General features: G+C 48.1%; 3 protein-coding genes across 3 annotated transcripts; 2 read left to right on the forward strand and 1 right to left on the reverse strand.

Moving 5' to 3' along the window:
• Positions 1–299: 299 nt before the first annotated feature.
• On the forward strand, positions 300–1702 carry FPOAC1_012416 (uncharacterized protein; the record flags this gene model as incomplete). Its single annotated transcript, XM_044856772.1, has 3 exons — positions 300–542; positions 675–1125; positions 1209–1702. 3 exons carry the CDS (start codon positions 300–302, stop codon positions 1700–1702), a joined length of 1188 nt encoding a protein of 395 aa, XP_044704085.1.
• Positions 1703–4356: 2654 nt separating this feature from the next.
• FPOAC1_012417 (uncharacterized protein) lies at positions 4357–5312 on the reverse strand (the record flags this gene model as incomplete). The annotated part of the gene is made up of 3 exons (XM_044856773.1): positions 4357–4473; positions 4543–5078; positions 5132–5312. 3 exons carry the CDS (start codon positions 5310–5312, stop codon positions 4357–4359), a joined length of 834 nt encoding a protein of 277 aa, XP_044704086.1.
• An 8484-nt stretch (positions 5313–13796) lies between these two features.
• Positions 13797–14070, forward strand: FPOAC1_012418 (uncharacterized protein; the record flags this gene model as incomplete). The annotated part of the gene is made up of 2 exons (XM_044856774.1): positions 13797–13993; positions 14046–14070. The coding sequence occupies 2 exons, from the start codon at positions 13797–13799 to the stop codon at positions 14068–14070; spliced, it is 222 nt and encodes a 73-aa protein (XP_044704087.1).

Consider the following 14070-nt stretch of genomic DNA (forward strand, 5'->3'; position numbering starts at 1 on the left):
GATGAGATTATTGATGAAAGTGCTACCCAATATCAACTGCGGCTTGACAATACAACCTGGAATTATCCTTCCTTACGGGCCAATTTTCCTCCTGGGGCCGGTGTGATATCTACCTAGCTGACTACCAGGTCTGATAGAGCAGCTGCGTGCCAGTTCTCACATCCACTCCCCTTCAACCCTCAACCCTCAACCAAAAAAACAAAACATACTAGGTCTTCAAATCATATCCTTTTCAACACACCAACTACGATTCTTCACATTTAACCTTCGCATTCAACCTGCCATAGGCCAACTCAGAGATGGCTACGGGCACAACGCTTTGGTGGCGCCTGCCTGCCGAGATTCAAAATGAGATCGTTAGTTTCCTACCAGTTGTCGGCGGGAATTGCGGTCAGCTCGCGACCGTTTGCCGAACTTGGCGATCAATCATAGAGCCGCTCAACTTTGCTGAGATCACCCTGAACGCATGGCGCCTCATCGAACCCGAGTCTCAAGATATTCTATCCCGAAAGAAAAACCAGATCCGCTATATCTGGTTTGTAGTAGAACTGAGGGACCACGGTTGCGCACGATGTAACAGATATTATGCCAGAGACAATTCGGAATTGAAGTTGTCCGACAACCAATTCATCATGCATAGGTTAAGAAACCTTTTCGACACACTGAGCGCATAGGAGCCTCGTGGTGACCTGACCCTCGATATCACTATCTGCTCACCTAGTGACAACCAACACGAGTTCAAGTACCTGAGTTTTTATCCAGACATTTACCTAGACGGGCGGCCATCTCCCGATGGACCTGAGCAAAATATCACCCACCCGCACGACCCGTGTCACGGCTGGTTCGAGGGAAAGCAGATCCCTGGTCCTGATGAAGACGCCATCAATATTTGTTTTGACGAGATCATGAGCCATGGGCTTTTCGATGATGAGAGATACGAAATGGAATGGTGGCGGAATCGCCCTTTGGTTCCCGTCGTTGGGGTTGTGCTCCTTCGCCAACAAACCCGCCGGCGATGGAAGCCGGTTGCGCTCGCCAATATGCTGGCGCGGTTTCCAAACATGAAACAACTTTGTTACGAGCCCTGGAGAGAGTGGTCTGATTTTCAGACGCAAACCGATGAAGGTGAGCGTTTATCCCTTGGTTATCTAGTGGTAGCAGAAAGATTGATTTCCTGCTTAATGCGGCCACTGACTAGCAAGAAATAGACTACCAGACGCTGATCGAGTCCTTTGCCTCGACGAAATTGTGCAAACTCATGATATTCGAGAACTTCAACGAGACTTACCCAGAAAGGTTTGAAGTGTGTCCCGCTCTCAGAGAGCCGAATCCAGCCGTGAGCCAGGAATTTGCCCGCGCCAGTCAGCACCTTACGATGCTATCCGCCTCTTTCATAGCCGATGCCGTTCACTTCTTCGCAGCGCTGCAAGATTCATGGACGTGGGATAAACTTACTTCACTGACGCTGACTTCAAGGGTCCTCGCTGACAGTGCGGATACCTTGGGTATCAACAAGATGCTTCAAGACGCCGCCGCAGCAGCACTCAAAATGCCGAGACTGGACACGATGGAGTTGTGGACCGGCGGACGGAATGTTGCAATGCTCTTTCGCTACCAGAGAACTCAAGAAGGGAAGTCAGCCATCATCACCGTACGGGGGACATCAGAGCTTACTCTGGGGGTTACGGTTATGCAAGCTTAGGATGCGGTCGCCCACCAGCACGGCCATGGCAAGGTTATGGTACAAACCTCTTGGATCAATCCAGGTGGGATTCATTCGCATGCCGATGCGATCTCCCAGCTGGGACTTTTGACTGAGGTCGTTAGGCCTGTCTCGCTGCTGCAAATCTTCAACGAACATCACCACATATATGCAGAACCCCCTCGTATCGACGATTACCTTCTTAGTACTATCCCCTGGTGAGGGCATGAAACGCTCGCCACGTGTATTTACATATGGACCAGCCAATTCAAGAGATTAGATTTCAAGCCTCTTGATAGTCTATAAAATACATTTTTCTTACAAATGGAGCTGCCCTTGTAGGTGACAGCAAAGTTGGGCCCCGAGTCTTGGTGTATAAAAATAAGTAGGTAGTCTAAGAACTATAGTCTAAATAGCGTAAACTGACCTACTAATTTCGTGTCTATTACTTCCAACGGCCAATGGGTTTAATACCCCGAGGCTACCTTGGTACGTGCGAATAAAGTTCACACCTCAGAAGTATAGATAATCAGAGCATCATCACTACAAGTTAATTCGTGCCAAGACACGGTTGACAGTACCGCCATTCTAAACCTGATATGTCCAAAGTTGGTTCAAAAACGAAATACGGTAGCGGCAGATAAACCTAATAACAAGTTGGGTCTAGGTCTAGGCCTCTCTCCACTGCATCAAGACAATACATTAGGCAGGTATCTGTAGATTCCTGTTATCTACTGCAGTCTAAAGGCGTAAAAGGATTCAAGTCCTTTTTGGTAGTAGAATAGCCTTGATCCCCATCCCATGTCGGCCATGAGGAATTTCTGGACCTTTTGGTTAAAAGACTGGATAGCCGGAATTGCTGCACTGCACTGCACACTGCAAGGACAAGGTAGTGGTACCGTAGCCGGCAGGACTTACAATACCAAAATCCTTCACCACAGCCTACTTATCTACATCTATACTTTGGAGATAAACCGTCTGCATATAATAGTGCATTGCCTTGGATATCCGTATCTCTTCAGAGGCACATACACATGAAAGATACACACCCCTCTCTTCTGAGCCCAACTCCTTCTCTTTATCCCGTGACGGCTGTAATTGTAACCCCCAGCAATATTGCTCTCTCATTCTCTCTCTTTTTTTCGCCACAAAAAGAGAAGGGATTGACATCCTTGGAGACAATCGCCATCTCAACAACTTTAAGCGACAGCCTGATTCTTTGACTTGATCCTGCCCGTAGGAGCCGGGAGAATTGAGTGACTGACTGCCCGGCCACGTACATTGCTTCCTACACACGCGCGCGCACCAATGACACAGGGGCGGCCGACTCTCTTTAGACTCGTAACACAAAGAGACGCCCGGGTTTCGTCTCTCTGTCTCTCCAATCCTCTCATTCTTTTTCCCGCCCCATGCAACCCTCCTCTTGGCACGTGGTGTGGAAAAGCATCCATAGGAGGAGTCATAAATACCGTAGGACTAAACGTTGGGGTTTAGTTGGGATGGTAATTTGAATCCTGATGGATCCTACTCGGACTTGGAGTCCGAGTCCTCGACATCGGACTCCTATACTATACTGGATACTCTACTAATGAAAAAAAAGACCATTAACCGTAAACCTCTGTAAAATTGAAGCAAAATCCTCTGGTACATATTTGCCGTCAAGGTATCCCTATTGGGAGAGGTAGAGAAGAGCGGGGGAAAGTAAAGTAGAGATACAATTACATACATACATGACACCAATAGGTCGTGGAAACGAGGCTCTCAATAAAGGCGGCGTGAATTCTGGATGCCGCCTCAGCCAGCTTAGCTCGAGATAGCTAAGCTGGTTGCATATCCAAGTGCAGAAATGTGAATGCAGCTGAAGCCCCCTCAAGCCATCCAAACACCAGCAACAAATACCCGAGGCTCTCTCTCTTCAGCTCCGTGCAACCGTGGAGCAAGTCCAAAGGATAATGAATCCAGTCAATAGCGAAAACGTTATTTCGTTTGGGTTACTTGCATTTGCTTCGGCTTCGGTTACACATGTCTCGGCAAGGTCTGTCGACTTCATCCAGCCAGCCTCCTTGCTATTGATTCGATCTAGTTCAGGACTATCTAGCCACTTCATCACATCGCCATCACTCTTCAGCATTAAAGCTTGTGATTCATACTACATGTTGTGCATATTTCATCCTCTAGTATGTTTCAATGGCTCTGAATATTTGCTCAACTATCAAGTGTAAAATGCTAAGTCAAGGTCGTCGCGTCTGTTCCGACCCCGCCACAGCCACCATGTTTGTTTGTCTGCTTTCATCCTTCACCAGTGCCATCCACTCATGTTCAAATGTACATTTGAATGCGTAGTGTATACGTTCCCAAAACGCCTCACTCATCGTCTTTTCCTTCACCGTTCCAAATAAATAATCGTCCGTACATCTTGCAGCCGTTATAGATAACCACAGTGTCGAGCGCTTCGACCCGTGTACATAAAATGAAGGCAGGCAGTCTTCACCGTCTGTAAGATACTTTGACAGTATCCAAGAAGTGAAAAAAGTCGAGTGTGAAAGTGCCCAAATATCAAAACCCGCCATGCTATATGCCTCGTAAGGCCCATTCCCAACGCCTAAACAAATTCTCAAAGTCGCTGCATCTCACAATCATGCCTGCCTAGTGCCTTATTGATGCTGAATCATATTGGGCGAGCTAGGCATTGACAGAGGCGTGGTAGGGTAGTCGTAGCCAGCCTCTGAGCAGTTGGCGGAGTGGTCGAAAGAATGCGACAGCGGAGGAGTCTGCGAACAACCCCATCAGCAACGTGGATCTCGGGCAATCCTGCGGGGTGTTTGACTGGCGTGACTCACATGAGGGTTCTGATCGTATGGGCTACCAGAGTTGAAGTCCATTGGGGGCATGTAGCCGTATGTCATGTAGGGGGCGAGTCCTTCGTCGCTAGAGTATGTTGGCTCTCGCTTGATGGCATCGCTGAAGTGTGTCATGGAAGGGAGTGTCATGGGCACTGTGGACGCTGTCATGTAATTGGGGTAGGCATCAGCGGTTGTGATGGCTGGGTAGTGCTGCGCAGAGCCGTAGGGATGAAGGAGGATCTCATCAGGAGCGGGATAAGTCGAGTAGGTGAATTGAGGAGGGCTGTCTGAGCGGGCTCGGTCGTCGTAAGAGTTGGAGAAGAAGAGCTCATCAGCAGGCTCCATGGGAGGAGTGAACTGGCCCTGTGAGGCAACAGACTTGCTGGGAGCTGTTGATTGCGACTTTTGAGTCTTGGGAGCGGAGGGGGATCGTTTCGACTTGGTAGGCTTCTGGGGCTGCTTGTCGGACTCGGCATCGTCAGAAGAACCAGCTCGGCGCTCAAGGTCTTCAAGACGGCGCTTAAGCTTCTTGCCTGAAATTATATGTCAGTGCCGTTTTACCACTTTGAATCTCGAGTCTACATACGGTAGTTGCGCTGAGCAATGCGGTTCTGAATTCTTCGGCGCTCAGCAAGATCTGAGATCTTGGTCCAGTCCTCATCAGGGTTGGCAGAAGCACTGAAAGCACTGCTTGTTCCTGAGTATTGTCTGGGAGGTGGGGGAGCAGCCTGGTAGGCGTAGGCCGGTTGTGTCATGAACATGGACATTGTGATGTTGTTGTGTAGGTAAGTGGGGTGTTGTTGTAATGGTCGACTTGTAGACGACAAAGCTCTTAGATTGTCCAAAGTAGGATCGGTAGAGCTAATTATCTTGAACCGTTTTCTGTAGATGTATTCCTCTTCTGTTTGTCTTTATATCCAAAGCAATCAAGAGGCAACGACCAAGGCGAGAAGAGTAGTGAGTTGCTTGAAGATGATGGTAGTGGTTGTGGGTATATATATATAAGTAGAAGCTGGAAGAGATCAAGAAGATGTTAAGATACTTGAAGCTGAGTCTTGTAAAGAACTTGTTGGAGATAGATGGAGAGCAAGACGGTAGGTGAGGGGGAAGAGGCTGTATATTAAATATCCCCAAGCTGTGGAAAGCAGACATGGCAGAAGGACCCAAGATGGGTGACGAGGAAAGGACCCTGGCGTAGGGGTGTGGGTTGAGGGGGTCTTCAAGCATGCATTGGTCCTTCCCTGCCATGCCATGCCCTTGTGCCTTTTCTTTGATCAATCTGCAGTAGGTACCTACCTACAGTGAGAGGAGACAGTAGACAGGCAGGCAGGCAGGCAGGCAGGCCTGGAGACTACACACCTCCTTCCCAGGCTGGAGTTGCACGCCCAGGCCCACGGTCTAACCCATGCAAGCACTCCACTCACACCTCCCTAGCACCTTTAGGATGCACGGCACGGCCACAGCCATAATAAGAAAAAGGTCCCCTGGTGCCTTCTGTCTTCTGCCTTCCTGGAGAGGGGTGTCGCAGCGCCGGGCCCCGCAAACATTGACTTTGTACTTGCACTCACTCACTTGCGCTGGCCTCACAGGGCTGGTACTATCACCATCACCCTCTGAGCCCCAATCCAGACAGGGCAGCAGGTACGTATCTCCGCCTTTTGCTCTTCTCCACCTGAGAGAAGCAGGCTCGCACTCAGCACTGTTTTACTGGGTTACTTGAGATGCCCATGGAACACCAGAATCCTTTCGCTATAATCCTTGTGCCGTCGAGTCCAGACGCAGCGATCTTGGTGATTAATATCGAGTGGATTACTAACTGAGCGAAACGCGAGGCATTAGAGCGAAGGCACAGCATAGGAGTCAAGTTACAGCATCTATACAGAGGGTTACGGCCCCTGGTTGAAACTGTCTCATTCGGAATTAGTATGGTCAAATCGTCAATCTTTAACCCAAATTGAGGATTTATAATAACCTCCGCAGTTCATGTCCGCCTCCGACCTAATCCCCAGCGAATGAGAGGCATACTGACAAACCCATTCATGAGGTTATTCGAAATCAGTATTGCACAAGTCGGATTTACCACGATGCACTTCTGCATCAACCGACAGCCGGTAGATGTCTGCCTATCTGCGCAGCGACGTCGTTGTGGAACATGGAGGGGAGTGTTATGCCTCCCACACGATGGTGTCTGTTCAAAAGAGCGGGATTCACGCTGGAAGCACTCAAAATATGAAATGCGATCGGTACAGCAACAATTACAAGCATATGCTGCTGTACTGTGCTGCGATATGATGGTAACGTATCGTTATGCCAGATACGGCCTGAAATGGATGCGTATTGCGTTTATCAGTGCCGTTCGTCACGTAACATTTACAGTGGAGTGAGAATGAACGACTAGGCGCAGCCCCAGGCCTAAATCAAGCAGAATGAATAGACGGATAACCATTTCTCAGGCATCAGTGGCCGTTTGAGCCTACAACTGACCTACAGCAAAAGGTTCCTTTGCAAGCCTGTCTCGTCTGCGCACCTCACTCAGCCTGGCACTTTGCTGGACGCTAACGAGCCTTGATCCAACCAGATCCTCCGAAACAAGCCATGAACCTCAAGGCAGACTCGAGTCAGATTCGAGTTAATTTGGGTAAATTTGCCCGCTTTCTCGAGGTTGATTGCCGTCTCTAGCGTAGTATACCATCGTCTTGCTCTCCCCTAGCTCTTCTCCACTATCTGGTCTGAGCCTGAACCTGCCCGAGTTTCTCTACCCAGGGTTTGGGACCCAGCAATCCCAGGAAAAAAAAGTAAGAAGGGTCGTTTTGTTCAATGCTACTCAAACGTATGGAACCCATGGAACCCAGAGCACATCAATTGACGTTGACCAATCACAAAAGACTCGTCCCGAGCAGTCGAGGGCAGTGAAAATGGACCCCGAAATGATGAGCTCTGATACAGTTGGCCGATGACCAATGGCAGCCCGACAATCCCAGGCTCTGTCCCAGGACCGTTCTTCCGGGTTAGAGGACCTTTTGGCGGGCCGGACACGTCGTTAGGGCAGTTCTGAAGCCAGCCGCCCGTCGTAGGGCTGTGTGACGACACGATTAGGATTAGGTGCTCACCTCATACTAAAAGTGAGCCCAAGCCTTGTGATGCTATGAATGGAGATCAACATGTCTTAGGAGTATTTACGGCCACTGTCGACTATTTGATCCTTTTTGGTTTAGACTTGCCAAGCTCTACCAAAGCCGGCAAGCCTAGAGGTTACCGCATGGGAGATCGTTTTGTCATGCTAAACTACGTACTGCACTGCGGCACAAGACAAGCCCAGCAAGCGACATCACCATGGTGCGATTCTACCCCAGTGCCGCGCCTATCCCCACCCATTATTTCAAATCATCACTATCAACTCGTCTCATACCCCAACCACATGGCTGTGGATGATGAGCCTTCTGCCCCTGCAAATAATAACGACCGGAGTATTTGTTAAGTTGCACTGAACTGAACTGAACCATGTGACGCTGGGATTGTATCAACAAGGCTTGACAGTTAATTGTATCAAGTATCACAATGAACAGTCGAAGAATCGTGACGTACTAATCAACTTGAAACTTGAACAGGTCCAACGGCCAGTTCAGGTACCAATACCAACCAACAACCTGATGAGGGACCTTGGCCTTTATCGAATCTCAGATAATGGATTACCTGCAGTCCGTGATTTGTCAACAAGTGAGACCCTACGTGAAGCGATTCCACGGAAGCCCTTTGTGGACTCAGTACTGAAGGATCGCAGCGCATGGCATACAGGGGTTTGTTCGGCTGTCTTTCACGATCAAGCTTCCGGCTGTTAAGATTAAGCGCGGCCGCAACGGGACGTTAAGGAAAAGAAACGCTCCTAGAAGGCGGCCGACCCCTGCTCTCGACCGTTGAGTGGCAACGCGTCCCTCCACGGCATTCAAATATGTGCAATAGTTGAGCTAAATTACAGTACAGTAGTGCTGTCAAAGCATCTGAGGACAGGGGTATGGAATGAAATGAAATCATTCGCATCGCAGGTCTCGATTGGAATCTGAAAGGCTGTCGCTTTGGGGGCCATTCCGCTAGAGATCGACAGCACTTACATACGTATGCCCATCCCAATGACTTTTCCGCTCTGCACCGATGAGCTAACAACTCATTTTGCCCAGATTGCAGTGGTAGCATGTTTTGCTACAGCGCCCCCCGAGCTAGTCTCCTCTGGGCCATTTTGCCTGTAAATGATGTGCAACTTGGTCTTGAACCCTGTCTCTTTAGCCAAGAGCACAGGACAAGGATAAGTACGTACTCGACAAGGCATCGGGGTGTGTACCCGTGTACATGGTATGGCAGTTGGGGCAAATTAACCTGCTTTGGCAGAATCCTTCAGAGGACGATCAAAGAGTGCGTACGCCCTGAGCTTGACTTGACTTGATCGGAGGCAGAGGCGAGACACGGCGTTCGGAGAGTTTTGATGACAATATCGATATCAACGGTTATGTATGTCAAATCGCTGGCGCTTATCTGCACGAGTGACAGTGTCTATCTATTACGGCCGTTGTCAATGAAGGAAGATATCGTCCGTCGATCAGCTCTGTTTTTGAAGGTCTACGAGACCACCGGCATGGTGATATTACAGCAGATGCAAATGGGGTCACCCGGACCTCCCGCCGACTTGAACGGACTCTGTTTTGGTTGAGATAGTTACTCCTCTTACACTAGCTAGCGTTTTGAGGGTATCCACGACGCATAGATTTGAATCAGCGGTCTGATTGAGTGAATAAGTATCTGTAGCGCTATTCTAAGCGATCCTCTGTATTTCGTGGTGGTGTATTCTATCGAAAGGGCTGGGACATTCTCACCACTGAGGTTGTTATTGATCTGTACGGATACTATGGTAGCGTCGGATCGGACATGGAAAAGGCCGTAAGTCACCGGCTCCGTGTCATGGGGAAATCCGTGTCATGGGGAAATCCCGGCTCCGCGGCGATTGCCGCAGACCATCCCTCTACCCTTGTTGGATTGAGACTCAACCAATCATAATAGACGTGGAACGAGCCAGAGTTGCATTGGGATATTAAACCCAAACTCCAACAAAAAAGACCCTTGTGCAATAGTAATTATTCCAGCATCTACAAACGTAGGTACAGGAGCCTATAGTCGAACCCAAAGTTTGCTCCGAAAAATGCCGTTTATTTCCATCCTTTCTTTGGTCATTGCTTTTTGTTCCACTGTTGGTTCTAGAGAACAAGTAGTTAGTATGCCAAGATGGAATAGGAATGGGAATCAATTATCAAGCGTGGGATGAGGATCCTTGCTTCGGTTCGGATTCTATAGGACGAAACAAGCGCGAAAGGGAAATGGCTAGTCTAGCACAGCACATCAAGTAGGAAGAGGCTTAGGCGTTATGCTCTAGAATCCTTGTCCTTACGAATAGGCATGTTTAATTGGATCTGTTAGCAGTTGTCAAGCGCGATTAAAACTTGCCGTGAATACATGATGAGTAAAATTGACCAACCAACGGAGCGGTTTGGTTGATGACCAGGGTGTCCTCTCCATTGGATCCTCAGCCGCATTCCCGAGAACTTGAGAGACTAACTCGTACTGCGGACCGTTTCAACTGAAATGAAGTTTGGAGGCGAAGCATGAGTGGGCGGCGCCGCGGAAAGGCTTGTGCTTTGTTGTTGCGTGCTCTCGCAGCAGTATCCGTAAAATAATGAGGATTTCTAAACCGTTTGAACACCGAAGCCCACTAGAACTATGGCTTGGCTACGGGTTTCAATGTTCTAGCCCTTTTTGCTGTGCCGCATCTAGCTTGAGGATAAAAATCGAGATAGTTTTAATGGCTCGGATATGACCCATAGCAGTCAAACAACCACAGAGAGCAGTTGGAAATTCTTTTTTTTTTGCCACCTCCTCTTTTATTCTGTGATTCTCATGTTTTGTCTTGTCTTGTCTTGATCGGTCAGTCTAATTTGTATGGCCTCAACACACACCACCATCATCATGTGCAACCGCTTCACTGCTCCTACGGAAAGACGTGCCGGCATTGAGGTTGATTATAGTGCACGGGAGATATAGACCTTACTAGACTGAAAAATCTCATTTTCCTAATATAGATTAGTTTGGGACGTTGATTCACAGGAGGTGGTTTGTGTCAAAAATATCTTCATCGCCTCGTCTGCGCAGGCATTGGTGTTGTTATTGCACACCCTGTCTCTGTCACACAATAAGATGATAAGAATATATCGTTGACGGATCATGAGTTGCCGAAGCCAAAACATCCTTGTTTATTTCTCTCCTAAAGATCAAACATACATAATCTAGAGTCTTGATTTGGTTCTTCGTCTGTCTCTACCACGTTGTAGTAAACTCCCCCCCATGTCAAAAGGTCCATCATTTCCTAATCGCGATTGAGCCAATCTCCAAGTCTGAGCACACCCCACAAGTTAACAGTGAACAAGGTGGGAAATCATTCGATTTGTTTGATCCACGTCGTTGTCGTGGTTGTCGAATGGATTACCTGGTCGAGTACAGGGTTTATTTTAATATTGGAACTCTCTTTTTTTTTTCATTATGATATTCCCGCGCGGTATGGAGTGTTTATTCCCAAACCCCCAACGGACTAACTACTCCTCTCTTGTCCTACGGACTCTTTTTACTCGGCACCTCTATTCTATTCAGCCTTACGCATGCCTAACTTTTGTCGGGACTATGCCATGTGTTGTCCCTGACCCTGTTCCTCTCATATGCACTGCCAGCCTTTGAAGGAAATTGTCCGTTTGAAAGATGATTCCTCAACAAGTTAAAGTAGATTCTTGTGAAATGATACGTCTTGACTTCTCGAGTCTTGTCAACGAATAGATGGATTCGGGCCTCGACCGTTGAACATGGCTGAAACTGCCACTCGTTCAAAATTACCAGATGCATGTGCTAGAAGCAGCAGCGCAGCAGCACAAAGGGTCCCCCTGAAGCCTCTGGAACTTTGGTCCTAGTCAGTTGTTCATCACCTCTTACCGAATCTGGACATATCTTTCGAATCTGTGGCCCAAACCTCTGGGCCCCAATCCTACCATCCTGCCATCCTAGTATCCATCGTGCGTTGATTTGCCTTGCCTCAAGTAACCTTTCAAATCAAATAGTTTAACCCAATAACACTGGAGTATTGCCAGGCTGCTCTTGTTCTTGCCCCTGAGTCCGCATGGATGATAAGCAGTCGGTATGTATGTACGTGGCACCGCCCGTTATCCTTCATCCGCCTTTTTGATCAACATCCATCACGGGTTATTCTTTAGGGGGGGTTACGATATTTGGGGTCTATTTACACGCACACACACAGCCAAGGGCGGCTGTCGTCCAATCTTTTCCGATGATGCTTATCAAGCAGTCCAAGAAAGATAATTAATCGCGGGGGAAGTAAGAAACTAACCTACTAATCCACCTACCATCGCCACTGATTGATTGATTGATTGTCCAGTCCAGCCCTATGAGAGAGATATTTGGATGACCATGACGGTTGGGCGCTTGTCGAGTCGTGATCTGCCAACCGGAAGAGAGTATTGAGTCAATCCTCTTATCCCCTCTGTCTTCTCTAGTCAACGTTAACCTTTAAGAGAAATATAATATTAACACACGCCCTCTGACAAATGTTGCCCGACAGTTCCTCCGCCGCCCTTTGCATGACAGCAAGCACAAGCCCCCAGTTCAGAGTCGGCCGCTGCGCCCTGAGTCTGAGCCAGATCACTGGGACTGGGAATGGGACTGGGACTAGGGGGAGGATACATCCACCGTAAATGCCCCTCCTGGCCTAAGCTCAAGCTCAAGCTTCAGAGCATTAGCATATACCGGTAGGTCTCTTATTTGCAAACTAAAGTTTGACCGGTCACTGTAGCTGTCGATCATGGACCAAAACCAACACAAGCTCCTATACTTTCGGGGACCTGTGTTATCAAACATCAATGCGTAGAAAATACAAGATTAAAAGATACTACCATGGCAGCGGACTTTGCGGAGTTTACTAAACACCGCCCGTATATTCGCTTGTGAAATAACTGCAGTAAGAATAGAACATCCTGAGACAAAGTACAGTAGCTATCCAAAATAGGATGCTGCTCGTTATCCGTCTGCTTGACTGACGTGCAATCCAAAAAGGCGGGATGCAGCTTGAGATGAATATTATGTCACTTCTTTACTTTGGTGGTTTGGCAGTTCGGCGAAGCCGTAGTGCCGGATCAATGTATGCCGAGCAGTCAAAACGGTATACAAGGCGCACAGGGCTAAATAACAACAACAACAACAGAACTTGCCCGACCAACGTTTCTATTACCTGCTGTTTCAAACCAAATATACGGTTAACTTGACCCGTTATTTTACATACTCTGCGCGCGAAGCGAAAATAAGCCAAAGGAAATGAAACTCGTTATTTGAAAGTTAGTAATCAGATAATCATGTTTTACAGGGGGAGTAGCCTGGAACGGTACCTATCTCGCACGCTTCGCCAGCCATTGGATTCGACAAGCCATACGGAGTAGGTCCCGTTACATCCGTTTTGTACCGGAAAAAGTAAACAGTGACTATCTTGATTGAAACCATTCGCATTCGGTCACTGTTAATCTGCTCATCCGGTAATTCGTGTGTGTCTGATATAACCCTCAGTTTCACTCCTTGTCAGCAAAAAAGAGAAGATAGAGATACCCTTCCCCTTCCCCTTCCCTTTCTTACTACCGTCTGACAGGAACCTTCACCCACTTCCTCGGTACCCATCGTCTCGTCCTCCCGCCGACGAGGGTGGGAATAAGGTTCTCACTCTTCCCCCCTCAACAAGCCACTGAGCGGACGGCATAATGGGGATCCGTTCTCACTCTGTCTTTTTTTGCTTTGGCTGATGGACCTATAATCCCAGGCACGGGTTTAGTTAGCAGAGGATTCAAGCCCCGGAGACTTTGCTGCGTTAGCACTGCCATTACAAGGATAGAACGGAGACATTTTACCGCTGATAATTAATTCATTGCTTGTAAAATGTCCCCGATTTCAACATTAGTTAGTAGTCGGGCATTACTTTGTCCGAGTAACTACAAAGTGGTTATCGCTTATCGAAAGCTCTCACTTCATGTGATACAAAGACGCGACACTTGATCGATACCCCTCTCCCTCGGCTGCGGACTTGTGGAGTAGAGATAGATCTCTCTCTTTGTCTCTGTGTCTCTCTACATGTCTTTCCTTTCACGTGAAGCAAAGCAAGGCAAGACATGGGATGGATGGCTGCTGCTGCTGCTGCTGCTGCTGCTATTGGTACTGGTACTGGTACAGCATGCGAACCAAGAGTCGTCACGGCTTTCAAACCTGACTTTACCAAATTTGGACATTTATTCGATACAACGACAGGGGGAAATGACTTTACATTTTGGTCCAAATATCCCAACCATGCTACTGTAGTGTCCGAGCTGTGAATTTATCTCATTCCCGCGTCGTTTCCATCAAGCTATTGCTCTGGATAGCTACCAGGTTGAAACCTCAAGCTGA

This window comes from Fusarium poae, chromosome 4 (assembly GCF_019609905.1).
Source record: "Fusarium poae strain DAOMC 252244 chromosome 4, whole genome shotgun sequence".
Taxonomy (NCBI): domain Eukaryota; kingdom Fungi; phylum Ascomycota; class Sordariomycetes; order Hypocreales; family Nectriaceae; genus Fusarium; species Fusarium poae.